At 33.8% G+C, this 20536-nt stretch overlaps 3 protein-coding genes across 5 annotated transcripts; 1 reads left to right on the top strand and 2 right to left on the bottom strand.

Annotated features, from left to right (window-relative positions):
• Nucleotides 1-1401: 1401 nt before the first annotated feature.
• Nucleotides 1402-5862, bottom strand: LOC117927022 (DET1- and DDB1-associated protein 1). Of its 2 annotated transcripts, none has more exons than XM_034846395.1 (4): nt 5692-5862; nt 3441-3498; nt 1793-1854; nt 1402-1705 (listed from the first exon to the last, which is right to left on the bottom strand). In XM_034846395.1, exons 1-4 carry the CDS (start codon nt 5773-5775, stop codon nt 1625-1627), a joined length of 285 nt encoding a protein of 94 aa, XP_034702286.1. In that variant the 5' UTR covers nt 5776-5862; the 3' UTR covers nt 1402-1624. The 2 variants fall into 2 exon arrangements, with proteins under 2 accessions (XP_034702286.1, XP_034702280.1); XM_034846389.1 differs by having other exon boundaries at nt 3441-3501; nt 5692-5853.
• A 2024-nt stretch (nt 5863-7886) lies between these two features.
• On the top strand, nt 7887-13525 carry LOC117904315 (uncharacterized G-patch domain protein DDB_G0278987). 2 transcript variants are annotated; one of them, XM_034816870.1, is made up of 11 exons: nt 7887-8029; nt 8144-8228; nt 8506-8582; nt 8697-8721; nt 8804-8897; nt 8984-9050; nt 10456-10552; nt 11930-12108; nt 12399-12626; nt 12702-12818; nt 13119-13525. In XM_034816870.1, the coding sequence occupies exons 1-11, from the start codon at nt 7952-7954 to the stop codon at nt 13182-13184; spliced, it is 1113 nt and encodes a 370-aa protein (XP_034672761.1). In that variant the 5' UTR covers nt 7887-7951; the 3' UTR covers nt 13185-13525. The 2 variants fall into 2 exon arrangements, with proteins under 2 accessions (XP_034672761.1, XP_034672755.1); XM_034816864.1 differs by having other exon boundaries at nt 8694-8721.
• Nucleotides 13470-17496, bottom strand: LOC117904308 (meiotic recombination protein SPO11-2). Its single transcript, XM_034816853.1, has 10 exons — nt 17324-17496; nt 16106-16235; nt 15898-16035; nt 15727-15815; nt 14594-14722; nt 14413-14507; nt 14168-14230; nt 14013-14089; nt 13793-13920; nt 13470-13695 (listed from the first exon to the last, which is right to left on the bottom strand). The coding sequence occupies exons 1-10, from the start codon at nt 17483-17485 to the stop codon at nt 13561-13563; spliced, it is 1146 nt and encodes a 381-aa protein (XP_034672744.1). The 5' UTR covers nt 17486-17496; the 3' UTR covers nt 13470-13560.
• Nucleotides 17497-20536: the final 3040 nt, after the last annotated feature.

The raw sequence follows: 20536 nt of genomic DNA, 5'->3' as shown, positions 1-20536 counted from the left end.
TTAATTTTCATCCTTTTTTATTTTTAAATCAAAAAATCATTTTCCTTATATATTTTTCCTTTCCTTTAAGGAGCCTTGACCATAGATGGAGATTGGCGAGTGGGGTGGGGTGGTGAGTGGTGAAATTGGGATAATTTTACTGACCAACTAAGTTTGAGGTCAGAAAATTGCTAAATGTCATGAAACACGAATAATTTGTTTGGAAAATAAAAGTAATAAGTTGCCCATATATTTGTATACCTATTGCCCATTCATATAACTTTTGTCTTGCCACGTGAACATAGATGTAACGTGGATATTACGTGGCAGAGTATGAGTGGATACTGCTCCTCAAAGCCTCACCTCATTTAACACGTGGTAGACACTCAGAGGATGGAGACGCACTATTGTTAGAATTTGGAACTCCCTTGTCAGAATTATGGGCAATTTTTTTTATTTTAATTATCTTTTAATAATTTATTTGAATTTGTTTATCCCAGTCATTAAAATATATTAAACTGACCAGACTTGTTACGCGGACCAGCATGCATCTAAAATATATTAAATTAGCCAGACTTGTTACGCGGACCAGCATTCATCTCAGACTTACCTCGTCAATAATTTTATCCATAGCCTTGATAATTGGACCGACATAGCCATTTAAATGGATTATTTGAAGCATGTCTATTGCAGATATAATAGACACTCATTGGCATATTGCGTGGATATAGCTCCCTTGGAGTCCGATCAATTTAGGGACACGACCGTAGAAACTTCTCTCTGGGGACACAAAAATTAAGTTTAAAGGAGAATGAGTTGTCATATCACATATGATGACTAGAAAGAGGAAGCTATTAATATATTCATAAAAGGTAATACCTCTAAATTAAGTGAACGCATTCTAAAATGGTAAGAGTGATTGTACAGGCTATAAACTCAAAACAAACTATATCCATCCAATTAAGCTTCTTTTCCTTATATTTGATTCTTAAAAAATTAGACTAAAAATGTGAAGAAAAATTTAAAATTAATAAACCATTCATACTCCCTCAAATTTATTTCACTCGTTTTAAATTTTTTATATAAAAATAAAATAACTTTAAAAATTTTCTAAATACTTTTAATTACATTAAATTTTCCTTCAATTTTTTTTTTTTTAATAATGAACCAAATATTAGAAAATCACTTTTTTTTCTTTCCTTGAAACTGTTTGATAATAAAACACGGCCTAAGAATTCATATACTTAAATCACATTTCTCAACTTATTGGTGAGGAAATGCAGCATCCATGATTAAGACCATAAATTAGGTCAAATATTTAAGATTAAGACCATAACTAGCATTGGGAGCTTACCCCATTGGCCTTTTAAGGCATCTGAATGGACGATTTTCAGGAAAATGTGAAGAATAAAGGCATGAATGTATGAGAAGAAAGACAATTTCATAATTTCACTGTCTGGGATGGGAATAATCCAGCTATATCTTAATCTGATTTTTACACCCAACATCTACTAGCCTGTGGCTAAGCATTTTTTGCGATAATGATAAAGCAAGTCTTCTTTCAGTTTACACATTTGAGTATGGGAATACATATATAGTTATATACAAGCTGAAGACGATATTTGACTTCCCAATGGAGAAAAGCTCAGTCTGAGGCAGAAGCTCTGGGTTGCTTGCATCCATGCTCTGGTGTCAGGTGTTCTGAGGCAGCTCTCTTTGGTCTCAACTGCAGGTAGGAAGGAAATGAGTTGCTAAAAAAACTAGGTTCTGCTATGTGTGCTTATTGATTCAACATAAGGAACTGAATTCTAACCTTCTCTTCAGCGCGCTGGTAGAAATGTCTAAGAAGGATGTTTTTGGTTTCAGTGGATATCACTGCCATGAGGATTTAGATGGGTGAGATGCAAGATGAAACTAAAGTGGCTAGGTAGAATCAAACTTTATGAAGCAAACATCCAAATTACAGGAAGTAGAGTTACTTAATTTCTTGGACCGGACTCCAATCATCTCATTTGAAAACCAATTAATGTCCAGTGAATGTAGGACAAACCTTTAATGGTATTTAGCCTCATTTGTGTAACCCAAAAAGAGGCTCCCATGAGTCGAACCTATGACATTGGCTCTTATACAAATTCTTGAATCAGGCTTTGACCATCTCATTTGAAAACCAATTGGTATCCAATGAGATAGGTCAAGCCTTTTATGGTATTCAACATCACCATCATTTGGGAGATTTATCCCAGGCCTAAGAGTGGGCATTATTGCACCCCAACATGATCACCTTTCATTGAATAGGTTTCAAATCCAAAAATGCTGCAATTAGGCCTTTCTTTCACTGTTATTGAAATCAGATTTCAAACCCCAAAGTGCAGCAAATTTAGAACCTTTATTTGAGAATCTTCTTAAAGTAATAAGATGTCAGTTACACAACTACAGGGCATTAGGACCTTTTTTTAAATCATAGTTGAAATTTTCACTGAAAGACCATCTGTACTTTGAAATACTGTTTGATGGAAGTGCAATGACAACCCTGAAGATAAAAAGAGTAATAGTTTAAACTTTAAAGAGACTCACCTGAAACTTATCAAAGAACATTGAACAACAACTATAAAGGACAATCAATGTGGTGGACACCCATATGCCTCCAGGCCAGCATCACAAAGAATTGCTTTGAGGCCCTTGATGGTTAACCTTAAGGCTTGAGCCTCAGTGACCAAGGTTACCAGAAGTGTACCTGTCATGTTATGACTACTTATGAAGCAAGAAATGAGTAAAGCACCCACATCATGCACATCATGAGATGGTCATGCATTTAGGATTTGAATTCCCCTATTACCTTAATCCTCCGGCATCAAGTTTAAGATCTAAAGTTCACATACAAGTCTTTCCCCCCCTTTTTTTTTGAACTTGTGCTTTCTGGAGTACACATCAAGGATATCATATCACTAGGAGACTATAGGTTTCTGTAAGAAGGATGTTGGATTCAAATTCAGTGTAAGTGGGGAGAAACCTCCCAATTTTATTTAACTACAGGCACTACAAATAAATGTATGTTTCCAATCTAAATGTGATTCTGAAGCCTATTTATCTAGGGTTTCCCCATAAAGAAAAGTGGATGTCCATATAACTTCATGGATTAACACTATGTTAAAATTGTTTCATTTTGCAACATAATGGTGTTGAATTGGGGCAAACATCTGTCCATCTAGTTAAATATTCTCAAGAAGCAAAAAAGGCATACCAGTCAAAAGACATGTTAAAAACAAAATATTCACAATAACATCACCAAATAATTAGACGAGATCCAGTAGCATCAACCAATTTCTATATGGATTTATTACAATGATTATCAATATGTGGATATACCAACCACACCTTCCCAAAAAGTAAATAAATAAATCAAACAAACAAATGAAAAATAAGAAAAAAATCCAAAAATGAAAGAGTAAGGAGTCCATTACCTTGATCAGGTGGTGGAAGGGTCCGATCGTGAGTAGGATGATACGTGGCAGGGATCATCTTCTGATACAAAACATAAATGCATCTTAAGAAAAATAAAGACAATGCACTTTATTGCAATTGGGGGAAATATCTTTGACAGATTGTAGAAAAGGTGGAATTAATTTCCACAAAAATCAACACAGGTTAAATTCAGTGTGTATCCTAAACAGAAACAAAAAGAAAATATTCCAAAATAATCACTAGCTAAATTGTAATCAAATCTAAGCCTAATAACATATCCAAGTAACTACAAATAATTAGTGCATTTCACCCCTTAGCACTTGCAAGGAAACTCACCCCTCATTCCCCTGGTCCTTGTTTTCCAAGAGAATAAGAGAGTGAAAACCACAAGCAAGTAGCCACAACTATAATTCACAATGAATGCGCTATAAAGTACATTTCACAATAATGATTGCTTGCTTACATTCAATGAATGCCTACTTTTCTTTTTGTCTTCAAAGAAATAGTTCCCTCACATAGAGCTCCAACTCAGGCAGATTTCAGCCCACCCAACCTGATCCATGGGAGCTGCATGGGCAGGAAAATCTCCAAAACAATTTTACTTTGGTAGTGGATTGGGTCTGAGGTGTTGAGTAACCTGAATCTGACCTCTTGTGCATTCGTTGTTTCATTTGGGGTTTTCAATAGAGTTTGTGACTTAAGAAAATAAAGCAAATAACCTTTGCTGATAAACTCTCAAATCAAGATCATTTTCTCTCAAAGTATCATGTGGGAAACCACAGACCCACCAATCTTCCCCATCACCAATTTTCCATCATGCCATCTCTGATCACCATCACCACATCGCTAATATGCTGCCGTCTAAATTTTGTTAATACACACTCCTCTTCTCCTTTAGTTATTTTGAAAAAGCACAACCTGCATTTGACCTTTCTTTGGCAACCAAAAGCCTAATTTAACCCAACCAAACCTCACCTAACCCTGACCCACATCACTCAAGATAAAAAATTACTTGGGTTGAACCCAGGTTAAGCAACTACTGCTGGAGCACAGGTTGAGCTTAGCCAATGACTGAGCCTTTATGCATAAGATTGACCCTCGGTTAAATCTTTAACCTGACCCAACCTGCTATGTTGTAGTCCAACTCTCCCATTAGCAGGGAAACAGAGCTCAAACTGGGTTGGCATGTGTCTCAGAAACAATTACCCTTACACCATGTCAGAAAATGGGCTAGACTGAATAAACAACAAGGGTAAACAAATAAAGAGCAAATATTCAGACAAATTCACTAAAAATTATAACATAATCTAGTCCTGAACAAATCTATTTGAACATTAGCATACATCAATAGACCATTTTTCAATCTTCAATAGTTTTATAAGCTATTGGAACCCCTTAACAGCTTCAAACCAATTCAGAGATTTCCAGTGCATTGTCAAGTCTAAATTAATAAATGAACATATGCCTTGGTTAAATTATAATTCATGCTAACGAGTGTTCATTTTCTACAAGCATAAGCATTTAGTACATGGAAAATTAGAGGAAAAGATATGTTGGACTCATCATTAAACAGTTAGGAATAAGGGCCTAAAATGGATTCTTGAAAGGAGAAAAATGTTGATCAATAAGCTGAAAGATTAAACAATAACATGAGCAAACAAAATCTAGAAAGATCAGTTTTGTTGCCATCAGGTGAGACCAAAAATGAGACTTGGGAATAGGAATGGAAGTATAAATCGGAATCGATGTGAATCAGACTGCCATGTTGAAGAGAGGAATCGAAATTCTAAAAGGGTGGGTTTTGGTTTCCATGTTCCTATCCCCATTTCTAATTTCTAATTTCTAATAAGAAATCCAATCACGGTAACAAACGGGAAATGGATAGATTTCCCATTCCCAAACCTTATTTCCACGTACCAAAAGAGAGTCAATAGCTTCAGCCATAATCAGAAAGGACAATAGTCTAATACTACTACTTGACTTAAGAACTCTCGAACCAGAACATTTTCCACACACAGTGCTTGATTGATCAGTGCTATACAACAGATTAGGGTCCAAATTCAGAAACGAAAGGTTATACATATTTTGAATTCAACAAGCCCCTGAAATTCTAATGAACTCAGCCAGGCACACCCAGAAAACCTAAGATGCAACTATGGAAGAAGAATGATGAAATGCATCTGTGCACACAATCAAATCGAGTGAAGAGAAACCCAAAATAAATAAAATTTAGATAAAGCCAAAGCATACTGATGGATTTGAAGGATCGGAGGGCCGAAGCTGGCTGAAATTGTGAGGGTCGAACGAAGGCCAGTCGCCCAATGTAGACCCCATGAGAGAGAGCCGGATGACAGAGGCACCTGATGTTCGCAGTCGTCTGGATTCTACGCAGGAGTTATCGCGAACGGTTGCAAATTCAACAAACGACGTCGTTTTGGCGCCGTTCTTTCCAGTCCCGTTTTCGCGTGGGCCGTCCAAAAGCCGCTTTGACAAGTACAGGGTGTTTGGTTGTATGTTGAACTCTATTCACGGTCGGTTTGGTTTGTCCGATGTGTTAGGAAAAAGTTTGTCGGCATCGAACTAATATGAAAATTTTATTTTGAATTTCGCTTAAATTGAGAATTAAATATTCTCTATCAGATTTAAAATACATTTGATAATAATTTTAAAAAATATTTATAACATTTATAACACTCAAAAAAATTTATCCTTTAAATATTAAAAACACTTCTCATAAATGCACTCTTATTTTATCTACAACTTCTTATCGTAAAAAATCATTATTAATTTAATAATTATGAATAAAATTAATCATTAAACTTTTATCAATATTATTTAAAAAATTATTTTTAAAATATACTAAATTCAATAAATAAATAAAAAATACTTATATCATACTTGATTTGATATTTAGTAATTTAATAAAAAAAATCATAATATTATAGTTACATGCAAATAAAAAATAAGGAGTTATTTTAAGTTCCAAGTCATATTCTCAAATTGTTGAACTTAAACTTGTTGACAATCTAGCATATTATGTTCCACTCAATTTAAATTTCATTTTTTTAATATGAAAAATTTGTAAAAATAAGGTTACAAGCATAAAAGAAATAATATCGTTATTATAAATTAATTTTTATTCATTAATTTATGACATTGATTTAATGAGTATTTTAATTTTAAATTATTTAAAAAATTATTAAGTTTATTAATGAATTTAATGCATTATATCTTATTGAGTTTATGATTTATTTATTTAATGAAAAATTTTGAATAAATATAATTATGTGTAAAAAAGTTTTGATTTGTGATTTTCATATTAGTTAAATCTATTTTGAATTATGATTTTCATATAATTAAAGATTTTAGATTTTGATTGGTGAAAAAAAAAAAGAGATCTTATTTTACTTTATTTTTTGTGATTTTTTTTTAAGTTTTACTTTTTTGTTTGTAAGAGTGGTTGAAATAAAACTAAGGCTAGGTGTAATTGTTTTCAATAAGTTTTTTTAGAAAAAAAAAATGATAACATATTTGGTCGTTAAATGTTTTCTAAATATGTTTTTGAGATATGTTCCACAAAAATATTGTATTTTTTAATAACATATTTTAATTGCTTTTAATTAGTTTTATTATTTTTAAAAATAACTATATAAATATAAAGGGAAATTAAAGTAAAGTATAATAAATAAATAAATAATTTAAAAAAATAGAAATTTGATCGAATTTTGGTTTAAATATGTACATTTGTTAATTATTTTTGAAAACTTTTTCAACCAAACCCTACATTACATTTCTTTTTTTTAAAAAAAAAAAATTAAGAAAGAAAAAACTTTTCACTCTCATGATTTTATTTTTATTTTTAAAATTTTTAAAGAGGTTTTAAGAATGCCATACTTCCCTTTCTTATATTTTGTATAATTGTTTTTATTTTTAAAAATAAAAAAATAAATCCAGGCTTTATTTAAAATTAAAAAAAGAGAGTAAATTTCACTCTTTCTTGAAATACACTTAATTAGAGTTTAAATTTCATGGAATCCATTAATTTTGAATTAAAGAAGACATAGCGGAAAAACAAGAATGGGAAAGGTATAGATCACGAAATTCTAAACTAATAATTATTGCCTGTGTTTAGCCTCGATGTGAGTGAAATTAACCATTTTTAAAAGTAAATTGAAAAAATTATTTTTGATTTATTTTTTTTTTAAGGAAAAAAAAAAAACCATTTCGAAGTCGGATAAAAATAATATCCATTTTAGGCGGTGTCCAAAGCACTATGGAATTACCTACTGTATCAGATAGCTGATTTGATAAGGGCCGTCGATATTGGGGGGGCCCATGAGTTTTCTGGAAGGCACCCACCGATCCACGCGTCTCCACCAACGAAAAATATGGTCGAGAAGCACCGTAATTTTGCCTTCACACCCTCTTAGGTTTCGAGCTCTTCTGAACTTATTCTCTTTCCGCTCTTTGGGAAACGACTTTGTTTCGTCGGCGGAACAGTGAAGCGGCCATGGCCGCTCCTGAAGCCCCTCTCTGCTACGTCGGAATTGCCAGGCAATCCGCTGCTTTTCGCCTCATGAAACAAATGGTACTGTCTTTCTCTATATATGTATATTCATCTTCTGAGTTTGTTGGAGATTTTTTCTGGGAAAAGTTTTTGGTATGCGATTTCGTTTGATCGATTCGAGTTGGCGAGATGTAGGGGTGGGAGGAAGGCGAAGGGCTTGGCAAGGACAAGCAAGGGATTAAAGGCTACGTTAGAGTCCAAAACAAGCAGGACACTTTAGGTTTGTTCTTTTTATCTCTTTTTAGCGTTTCGTATATCCAATTTATGATCCGTTTGGTTGTTGAGAAAATGCAGGATAGTAAAAAAGAAATGAAGTTTTAGAATGTGGATTCATTCTTTTATGGTCGATTGAGCTTGATAAGACTGTTTCTCCTGGTTGTGTTACTGTGTATTTTCCTTGTGTTTTGTTGGAAACCAAAAGGAGAATTAATAAATATCGAGCTGTGTGAACGATTCGCTTTGATTGATTTCCTTTTGTTTTTCGATTTGAACAACAGGTGTAGGTGTAGAAAAGCCAAACAATTGGGCATTTGATACTGCACAATTTGACAGTATTCTCAAGAAATTGAAAGTGGTAATTTTCATTTATTCGTTGAACGAGAATTTAGCAAACTGTACATTTGGTCTGGCCATTTGTTTTTGTTAACTTGATCTTTTTCTTTTTGTTTTTGATCTTTATAATTAGCAGCAAGCAGTGGAAACCAACGATGAAGGTATAACTAAACATAAATGATTTAACATTGCTTCTACTATCCTAATGTATAGACCGATTACTATCATCTTTGTATTTAACAGTTGATGAAAAGAGTGATGTTCAAGCTGGTAAAGAATCTGATGCCTCTAAAGATGTCAAGGATCCAGTTGTCAAGGTTACTCGGCCACAGGGACGGTAAATACATTTTGCCTAAGTTCTGTATTGTTATTGGTCAGTGCCCCTTTCACTAGTAGTTGTTGAGAGTTGTATGCAATGATCAGGTACAAGAGAAGAGAGAAAGGGAAGCTTGTCCATTCATATTCTTCCAAGGATCTTGAAGGAATTCTTGTAAGTTTTTTTGTCATTAGCTAGTTTTTTTTTGTTTATTTATTTATTTATTTTTCCTTAAAAACAATTTCTCCATGTTTCATTTATTGAGATATTGGACCATTGTCACCATCGTGGAGATGTTTGAAGTAGGTATAGCAAGATTGTAATTTTGCAGCCACCAGTATTTTTTTAATTATTATTGTTGTGGGATGGGATAGACAAAATGAGAAAATGCATTAAAAGCGTTTGAAAATAAGGCACCAAAGTACACATGATGTATACAAATCGTGCATTAGGCAAACAAAAAGGGAGAGAACTAACAAAAAACCTCTCTCTTTAGTTGGAGTTCAACCAATCTATAAAATCTATCATGGACATAGAGGTATCATCTATGTACACTCCAACCCCCCAAACTAAAAAGATATGCATGGACTGTTGTGCATTTTCGAAAACTCTCCTGTTTCTTCCCATCCATTGTGTCCAAAAGAGGCACAAGGGGACGATTCTTCATGCTTTCTTCTGCTTTTTCCCCACAAAGCAGCCACCGGTATATTATATGTGGCTTAGTTTGTTATTGGCATGCTCTAGTATATCTCTACTTTCAAATTTAGAAATGAATGCTCCTTTAAAATTTTAAAATCCCATTCCTTCTATAGATTCTGGTTTTTTGGTGTCATATATCTTCCTACATTTTGAGGTATGCTTTAAGAATAGAGTTTGTACCATCTATTCATATTTTCCTGGTTTTTATGTTCTCATGCACTTTCCAAGTTTTGAAATTAGTGCATCTCTTTTCTGATCTATTTTAAGACTAGGTTGTGTAATCAAAGTTCTGTAATATTATTGTATGGATGATTGCTATGACTTATTAAAACAATACCGAAGATAATGTAGTGATTTGGGTGTCATTTTCTTGTTAGCTAATAAATAACATTGACTTATTAAGGTCTATCTTAATGAGCTTTTGGTTTTAAAATATTTTAATATTTGTGAAAATTTCTCAATTAAATCAATACTAAACTTAAAGATGAAACAGAAAAATGGGAGCTTGTGGTGAGGAGTTGGAGTGGGGACATGGGAGGGTTGAAGATGAAGTCCTGGCAGGGACCAAAAAAGTTAAAAAAATTTCATCTTCCATCAATATATGAAACTCTCCATCACAATACATTAGTTTATATTAAGGTATCAACCTAATAATAGGATGGTAGTAGAATGTGCTGTTGGCAAGATTCCATCCTTTTAATTGACTCATTATCGTATTTTCAACTCCTCCACAAATTGGGGTATGGGTATCAATCTTGCAACTTGCTGAGAAGGTCATGAATATGAGCATTGTTTCCCCTATTGGGTATGCTCATTACTAAATTCATGACTGGTTTGGAATTTGTCACCTTTTACTTATGTCTGGTAATTTGTACTGCAGGTGAAAAAGGTTGAGGATTCTCCACAGACAAATCCTAGTCAAGATGCTGAATTGGGGTCTGATGAGGAATCAGACAGTTATGTTTTCCATGTTGAAGGTAGCTTTTGCAATTGAAGTAAACAAGAACTGTACTCTTACCATTTTTCTCGATGTGATTGAATTCCGCCATTCATTTAGTTAAAATTCAATTCCACATGCATTTTGTTTCCATTTAATTCTATCATGTTTTGTTTCCTTTGAATGATATACTTTGCATGTTCTAGTTGAAACCTGGTTTGACCATCCTATGTCCACTATCTGAATCAAAGCCAGATTTCAACCAAGTATCATCTTTTGTTTGATTTGTGCAGTTTTATTTTTATTGTTTTATCTCGTGCTTAGGTGTTTTGAAATTCCAGGTAATAACTTGCTAGTGCTAAAAGAGGTGCCACTGCATGATCATTTTACCTCTGTATCATGCATTCTTTGATCCAATCATCAAAGTAATGAAGGATGATATTCCTGATCGTGTATAATTTAGTAGACAATTTGATGACTTTTTTAATTTTATTTTATTTTTAATTTTTTAAAATTTTTTATGGATAAGACTTAAGACAGGAATGTTACTATTAAAAGAGAAAAAGTCAAGCATTCAGCATCATGTTGCTGCCAAGATTAGTCTTTATATCATTGCTAAAATCATTGGGAGATCCTGTCCCTAACATCCCTAGTCCATGTTGGGAAGTGGTAGCATGTCTGTGCCATGCCCGCGGTCCATAGATGCATAATTACCACTTGGAAAGAGGTGTATGACAGGGTAAGAGGAATGTCAGGCTTCAGTGTTTTTGATATATGTATATGTGTGCCTCTTTCTAAATATACTCTTATCAATTTGTTCAAGATGATGTGACTGTCCCAAGTGCTGTGATTTATGCTATGCATTAAATACTAAGTTAGTTCCTCGGTATTGGGTTATCCTGAGTCCATGTTGAAAAATGGCCCCATGTCCATGTCCACGTTTCATAGATACATGATTATGGGAAAGAGGTGTATGACAGAATAAAAGGAATATCAGACTTCAGCGATCTGAAGTGTACTTATGCATGCTTGGGTGTGTGTTTGTGTGTCACTCTCTGAATCTGATGCTGACTCCCTTGGTTCTTGTGATTCCTTGCATTAAACAACAGTTGACACTTCCTTAGCAGCAAGTTGTCTTTTAACATGTTGGACTGGCAGGTCATTTGTTTTTTTTTTGTTCATGATTTGTTGTTTAAAACCACTGCATATAATGGATTTTCTGAGCATTTGGTTGTATGATGTAGCATCTTCACTGATGTTGTATATATGTGCCTATGCTACCTCTAAACATCTCATATGTTGCATGCTGGTCAATGTAGAGCATTTTAATTTTCTCAATATTCTCCTCAACTTTGCTGCTGGCTGGAAAATATGATAGAAATTGTATTTTTGAAATAGAACCCCTGTTCTGTGTCAGGAAACAAAGACCAAAGTGTTTCAGAAGATTGGTGGGGACATAAGTATGGATTTGTCTCAGGAGGTCTTCTTGGAGCATCTACAAGAAAAAGGTCCCGTCCAACTGACAGCACTCAAAATTTCAATAAGAGGACTGCATTTTTTGAAGAAGATCAAGAGAATCTTTACAAACTTGTCCAAGTATGTACCCTTTTCTTTGCTTGAACTTTACAAACTATTTCTAGTATGGATTTTTTGGCACTCTTATCTCCCCCATATCAAGACACAAAAACTATCATTATCATTACAAAATATGCAATTATTATGGGTTTCATACTGCATAACTAAAACTGTAGTCATTGCATTGAGTCAAGCTGGTATAAATTTTGAAAACTCTGTTTAATGTGTGATTTGCTGACCAGAAGGGCAAAGATAGGAGAAACAAGGTAACAAGATAAGACTCTTGATACATGTGTTTTTTTTATCTGCAGGATAAAGCCACAACTGGTAAGCAAGGACTAGGCATTAAGAACCGCCCAAAAAAGGTAGCTGGATGCTATTTTGAGGGGAAAAAGACATCATTTAATGATAGTGATGATGAGGATGCTTCTGATTATGGTTCTTCAGCAAAAAGCAAACAAGGTGACATGTTTGAAACAGAAGAGAATGGTGAACCCAAAGTAAAGCTGAAAAGGTTATGTAAACAGCTTCTTCGGCAGGTGTGTCCCCCAAAGTTGATGACCTGTTATAATAACTAGAAATGTCTTTTAACCACTACTGACTGCTTCTTGCAGGTGCCTGAGAAGTCATTGAAGCTGAAACAGCTTAAAGTACTCATTGATGAACACTCACCCTACATTTTTTCCAACTTCTCCTCAAAGAGGGATGCTCTATCTTACTTGAAGCAAAAGGTATGATTGTGTGGCATCTCTTGAACAATTTTGTTAATTTATGCATACTGCTTCTTGGTCCTGATTGCAAATGATTTATCTCAACTGCTCTCGTCATTTTTCATGACATACTTATCCAGGTTTAGGTTGACCTAAAGAACATTTCTGAACATATTAGTTGATTGTCATAGAACTAAACTTTCTTTTAGTTATAGGGCAAGGGAACCGCTTGCATGTTCTTATTTAATGTGTTGAAAGCATTATATATTTTCTTTTGACCATAGAAGTGAAAAAATGACAATTTTTGTCTTGTGGCTGCAGCTTGAAGGTAGTAGGAAGTTCTCATTGAAGGGAAAGGAAGTGACTCTCTCATCAAAGAGAGGCTGAAAATTTTTGTTAGAAATTTGAGGGCCCTGCAACGATCTGTACATTGCAGTTGAGACTGGATTTGGATCCGTTTCAGTTATAATGCAATTATTGGATTCCTTTAATCAATTGGGTAGAAAGCATTTATTTTGCTCACACTACACATTTTTTTAGACTGATTATATGATTCAGAGTGTGTTGGATTTTTTAGTTGAGGCATGTATTATTAATGACAGTAATGATTATTATGCATTTTGTTTTAGAACAGTGCAAAATAAGATGGTTGAAGCATCAGAGACAGCATGGTTTCAAATGTAACACTATATCCATTCAATTCAAGCATCTTCTTTTAACCCAGTTTATATTTTTCTTCCAAGAGAAAATTGCATTAATTCTATTAGACGTAATTGGCTTGTACTATTTTCTTTGCTATGTATTTACCCAAGAAATTGTATCCACGGAAGTAGAGGGCTTCAATTTCTGCTCGTCTGCCACTCTGAACCATCACTTCTAATTCATTTCTGTAGTTCTCCTGACAAGCACAAAAAGAAAATACAAACTCTCTTACAGAACTAAGTTTTTAAACACGAGAGAGATCACATTCTGTGATGTTGGATGATGCTTTTTACCTCTAAGATCTCTGAGGACTTCAAGCTCTTAGCAATTTGAAGGTCTCGTGGCTTCAATGGAATCAAGGATTCTTCGGGTATAAGCTGTAAATCATCCCCTCGAAGCCCTAGCCACTTGACATTACAAGCTGGATGTTGGGAGATATATCAATTGGTATTTTTATGTTCAATTCTAATACAGCAAAGGGTAAAATTTTAGCAGGAGAAAGCAAGAAAGCACCGTATCTGTATGCCTCGAGGCCCATCCCAATGCTTCCAAATTTGAAGGTGCAGAGTATAGCCAGTCCAGCTGGATTCCTAGAAATTTTTAAGTCCCGGAAATGAGTCTGAAGCAACAACATTTATGATGCATTGGGCGAAAAAGGTCATCCGTACCAGTCAACCAGTGCCAAAATGGGCAAATCAGGGAAAGCTCTGCTCATTCGGTACAGCAGGAACCTGTTTATTACTCTACAAGCTTTAGGGTATAATCATATGAAGCAAACAAGAAAACCCTATTACTTAAAAAAAAAAAAAGTCACCAGATAAATAGTTGTCACTTGGAGTTGCTTCTAACATCCAAAAAGAAATGCAATGAGTATTTGAACCAAAGCTTTAGCAGTTCACACGTTTGAAGTTACCTTGTGGCAATATCTGGGTAGCCTTTGGCCGTGATAAGAATGCTTGGAATTTGATTGAACACTCGATCCTCAGCCAGCCGCTGGAATATTGCATGCTGAACAGAAACCATAACTGAAAAAATCCTTGCATGGAAATGAGGATGACCATTATGTTTATGGAGAATTTAAGTAGGCCAAATACCTTTTCCACCACAATGATATACCGTGCATCTGTCTTGATAACCATCCTCTCTAATAAATTCATGTCACCAGTGATGGCGTGCCCAGATGACCCACATGCAGAACAGTCCACAGTTTCTTGGTTTGGCTCCTTTTCGAAGTTCCAAAACCAAGGAAACAAGCATTAACTAACGTATGCATCATACCATCCAAATTAAAAGTAAACAACATCAAAAACATCAAATCATGACGAGGGTTTGTTTCATCAAGTCACTAATGCTTTGTAAACATGTTGTGTGCTCACCAAGGCCTGTTTGTTGCTATCTCCTGGTGATTTTTTTTCCTTTTTGGGAAAGGAAAATCTATAGATAAGATGACTCCTTAATATGTTTAGTTAATTCTATTACTCTAAAACTTTTCATGGAGACCTGACTCCACTGGTTAACCAGTCTCCTATAAGGATTTCGTTCCCATTCCTTCATCTTCTCGCATTCGTTTTAAATTTTTATCCAGATAGATCTCCATATTCATCCATTGCCCCACAACAAAGGTAGCAGACCCAACTTTGAGCCTCTGGAGTCATAACTAGGAGCATATATGATATATAATCTAAATCTCAATCAATATAGCTTATTCCCAACAACACTTACTTCCCTTGACGTCAATTTATCCCCAAATCAAAAGAAAAAAAAAACACTATAAAAAGTGAATTTTTTTTTTTTAATGTTTGGTTTTAATGAAAAATGCAAAAGAAAATCAATATAATTAAAATTAATTAGAAATTTATGTTTTTTAATTATTAAATCTTTATATAAAAGAGAAAAAAATAAATAAAATAAATTTAAAATAATATATAAAAATAATATATTGACTTTAAATCTATTTTTCTATATTTTTATTTATTTTCCTCCCTCTATTCTTTCCCTACCGTTCCTCAAATATTCCTGGAACCAAACATAGCCTCATAGTCAAGCCCAAATAATGAAAAAGTGAAAAACCAAACTTTGCTAAGTCATTACCATTTTTTCAAAGTCGTTCATCCAAATCCATTATCTTGTGATTGAAAGTCTTAAAGGCCGGCAAGTTAGTCAAGTTAAATTTTATAGTCAATCACTGAAGAGACGTTAAAAAAAGGGAAAGACCAGAGATGAATGCCTGCAACAAAAGCCGGCCTGTTACAGCTCCTCTGCTAGATGCCATGATCCCAAGACTATATCGACTGCACCGAAGCAAGGCCACAACATCTGAGGCATAAACTAATGTCAGAAATAGTATGGAAAGCCCAAGAGAATTAATGTAAGAAGCACAATTGGCAGTAGAAGTGACCTTGGATTGTCCTGTTAACCTGTAACTGACAACTGAAATACTGTGGAGAACTACAAAGCAATTTGTAGAAGAGCTCCCTCTGAGTCACCCTCTTTTCCTGTACCAGAATCTGGAAACACATCTCCACAACCTTCCACACTGCTCACACCACTGAAAAATCATCAACCTTTTATTGTACAAACCTTCTGACGAATAAGAAAATGGTTACCTCTAACAAAGGCTTTAGCAGCATTTGGCCTCATCAAAGACCTTGTACAAAAGGAATGCGAGAGGAAAATGCAAGAAACCTCAGTCAGCAATCCTCGATTCACCCTACTGTTACTCCACCTTCTACTGATCTGTCCACAGAAGAAACATACTTGGGAGTTGTTTGGTTAAATGAAATATTTAGAATCTTTCATTTTGTTTCTTTCCTTTGTCTCAGCAACCAACATGAAGGTAAACAAAGAGAGGTTAAATTCGATCTGATTAACAAATATGCGTCTTCAGAATTTGGACAAATTGCACGATTCTAATGGAAATATTCAAACACTTTGAATATTTTATTTTGCTTCGCCTTCTTATCATCTGCCTTCTCAACTACCCACAGGATGAGCATCTTAGGATTCAAACCCTAATGGATTTAAGCACTTCCAAGTGAAAGATTCAAATACTTTCATTCTTTAATTTTTCATTTTGATTCCTTTCCTCTTCCTCCTTTTATGGAAGTTAAACAAACAGAGACTAGATTTCTTTTCATTCACACACAAAAGAACTTCTTCACATTCAAATGCTAATAGATCAAATTAAGCACTTAAAAGTGGAAATTCAAATGTTTTCAATGTTTAGTTTTGCTTCCTTTTCTTTTCCTCCATTTTCTTAGCAACCAAACGGAATGTAAACAAACAGAGGCTATATTTATTTTTTATTTATCATAAGCATCTTCAGAACTCAAAACACTAACAGATCGAAGTAAGCGTTTCTGAGCAAAAGATTTAATCATTTTGCCTCTGTCTCTTTTCCTCCATTTTCTCGGAATCTAACCGAATTTAAACAAACAGAGTTGTTGTTTTCATTTGCACATAAACATCTTTGGAATTCGAACGATAAAATTAGGCATTTCTGAGCGAAAGATCCAAATATTTTGAACCTTCCATTTTCTCTTCCTTTTCTTTTCCTCCATTTTCTTCTATAACCTTAAGCAAGATTTGTTTTCCACTATACAAAAACACCTTAAACATTGAACCATAATAGATCAAATTACGCGCTTCTGAGCAAAAGATTCAAATATTCAACTTGCTCCTTTTTTTAACCTCTGTTTCCTCCTAAACCAAACAGAAACTGAACAAACTGAGGCTAGATTCGTTCTGATCAAGACACAAAAATCTTCAAAATTCAAACACTGATACATCAAATAAAGCGCTTCCGAGAGAAACGAACAACGAACCAGAGGGAGATCGGAGATAGCAGGAGAAGGAGAATTCAAGATCTTGAGAAAATTGAGAACTGCCACTTCGATTCTGGCTCTGGCCTCTGAGGAGCCGATGATGTCTGCGTTGCAGAGGTTCTGATCGGAGAAGAACGTCGAAGATCCACAGAGATCTGCCATGGCTTGGTTCGTGCGCGCGGGAGTAACAATGAATTTGAAAAAAAATACAACAGAACTGACTTTGGAGAATGCAAACGACGTCGTTGCCAGTCGTGATGACTCATCATTATTGTGCCGTACGATTGTGTATTAATTTGAAAAATAGCAATATGGCTATTTTATGAAAAAGCACGAAATTTTGTACAATACCTGGAAGGACTAAGCATGGTACGCTTTTTATATAATACCATGAATCACTATCTCCGATTAGGGGTGTAAAAAGGTATGATTATACTTCAATCAAAATCAAATTAGATACACATTAAGTTACATTTTGAGTCCAATTTATTTTTAAAACTAATTGAAACTATTTTAAACTTAAAGTTTATTTTAATTTTTTAGTTCAAGATACAATCCACGTGTTAAAAATTAATTCAATCATTGCTTTAATACAATCTAGTATAACAAGCCTTATCAAATATTAAATGATTATATATAAATTTTAAAATATCAATTTGATAACAAAAAAAATTAATGGTCAAACCGATAATCAATTTTAATTGATTTGTATCGATTTATTTTTATTTTTATTTATATTTGTATCTTTGATTTGATTAGAGTTTTATTATTTTGTATCTTATATACTCTTTAATTTTATTGTTTTATATTTTAATTCTCTATTTTTGTAACCTTGTTTTATATCTCTCAATAATTTCTAACTCCACATTTCTTTTAAAATTAGTTTTTTTTTTTTTTTAAAACATGTCGATTTTTAGGTTTTTTTTTAATAAAAATTTAGGGGAAACAATTGGAAATTTTAAAAATGATTTAAGAACGTTGATATTGTATACAAGTGCATATTATTTTAATAGACAATAAACCAAAAACTTGGTACGAAAGCCATGGTTAAAATAAGTTATTTTAATAGGAAATGTATCCCGATTTCCTAACATCTTCTTTCTTCAATGCGGTCTACAATTCAGCCTGGAAGGCTTTCAACCATTTGGTCCATTTCTGACTGAACCCCAGCAAAGCGCCTTCAATTCCTCAAACCGGAATTTTCAAGCGTAAAACGTTGAATGTCAAAAGAGGAAAAGAAGGACCAAATCCAAAAGCCAAAAGCCAAAAGCCAAAAGCCGAAAGCTAATTATGAGGCTTTAGAATTATCTAAAATTCGTATTCTGTACAGGATAGAGCTCCCCACATTCAACGCAACTGCCTTCAATCCCATCAAGCCTCTCTACTCGCCTACAACCCTCTACGCTCTCCATTCTCACTTCAATTTTCATTTTTCTTTTTTAAATCTGAAAAAAAAAAAAGAGTGGGTTGGCGGTCCCAAAAGTCTATTTTTGAGTTTCCTGGATTTCACGCAATAGGGTTGCAATCACTCGTGGGGTTCAGCACACTGCGCAACTTGCAAGCATGACTTGGTCATTTTCCCTTTCCACAAGGGAGATGTGATGCTTCATCATTATGTGATTCGGAGTAAGGACTGGAAAAATTAGGTCCATGCCCCATTTACTCAAATGGCAAGTGTTTCCTCAAATTGGGTATTAAAGTTATGACAGTGTTTCGCGAGGGTACTAGAAATGAAAATAAGATGAAAATTGAAAAAATTTGATAATACCGTATCAAATAGATGAATCAAAATTTAGTTAAAGTAGGATCTAATTTTCATAAAAATGAATTTATAATTCCAATTCCCATTTTGTATTCCAATATTTTAAATATGATCTAAAATGAATAAAATTGGACATGTAAAACTACTAGGAATATGTTTTGATTTATTCGGGAACAAATAAATTTTTAAAACTTGAAATTTTTGGAAAAAAAAAATTGTCATCACTTTGAAAAATTGGAATTGAGAAAAACAGAAAAGATAAATCAATTCCATTCTTATTCATATTACTATCTGAATTATATTTTATAATAAAAATATAAAAAATACTATAATAAAAAAATTTAATCTCATTCTTATCAATATTTTGATTCATTTTTTGTGATTTATTTTCTTTATTCAATTTTCATGCTTTTTTTTTTTAATTTTATAAAAAATTTCATCAATATTCATAAAAGCAGGATCTTTATTATCACCCCCCACCCACACACATTCTCATATTAATATCTTTTCATTAACTGTCTCCCATCATTCTCTCCTTAAAGCAAATCCCAAACCCCATAAAAAGTTACAACTATCCAAATGGTGGGGTGTTGAATTTACACGGCCTTTTTGTGCCTAAAAAGTGTTGACAGCTCATGTTTGAAAGTCTATTGGACAGCGAAACACACTTCGTGAACACTTAGAAAATTTCCCACGAGCCTTTTGACAAATTATCCGGCCATGGTGCCCAGCCGACGTACGAAGAGTGCGAGCCTGTAGTTTTTTTTTTTTTTAATTACGGTTTTTTCTCTTATTCAATCCAGAGGCCCACCCTTGAAAGTAGATAAAACGCTTCACACTCGCTGCTGCCACCGACTCTGCAACTTGCTCCTGGTCGTGGGTGATGAACTCACAAACTCGTTGAAGAACAAAATTACACGTATAAGTGTTTTTTTGGAAGCTATTGACTGCTCACAAAGGAACAAATTTTTTTAAATTTTCAAAAGATAATAACTTTTAATTTTAAAAATAAAAATAAAAATAAAAAATCCAAAAACTACCTTAGTTTTTTTGGTTATGAATTAAAATATAAATCAAAATTTATCTTTTTGGTGTCATATGAAAAGAGCATCATCAACTCATATGTACAAACAGATTTCATTCTCGTTAATTTATGTCCAAGTTTATACATTTGACTTATTTTTTACTGGGTCGTATATTTGTTATTGAAGTTATGTCTTTTTTTCCGTGAATTTATGGATTAGCGAAATGTCAAAGGTACCACAGATTAACTCAAAATTTCTGTTCCTTTTTGTCCTTATAAAATTTATTTCTTCCGTCATGAGTGTGTCATGGAAAGACATTTCGTAGTTGAAGGTGCTTCCATTTCAGAGCTCTGACACTACTTCAAATCGAAAAGGCGAGAGACGCTTTCTCTTTTTCCTTTTTGATAATGCGAATGTGGTATTCAA

The sequence above is a fragment of the Vitis riparia genome, chromosome 2 (assembly GCF_004353265.1).
Source record: "Vitis riparia cultivar Riparia Gloire de Montpellier isolate 1030 chromosome 2, EGFV_Vit.rip_1.0, whole genome shotgun sequence".
Classification (NCBI taxonomy): Eukaryota; Viridiplantae; Streptophyta; class Magnoliopsida; order Vitales; family Vitaceae; genus Vitis; species Vitis riparia.
Note: the sequence above shows the minus strand (reverse complement) of the source record. Positions and strands in the feature narration are given on the sequence as shown.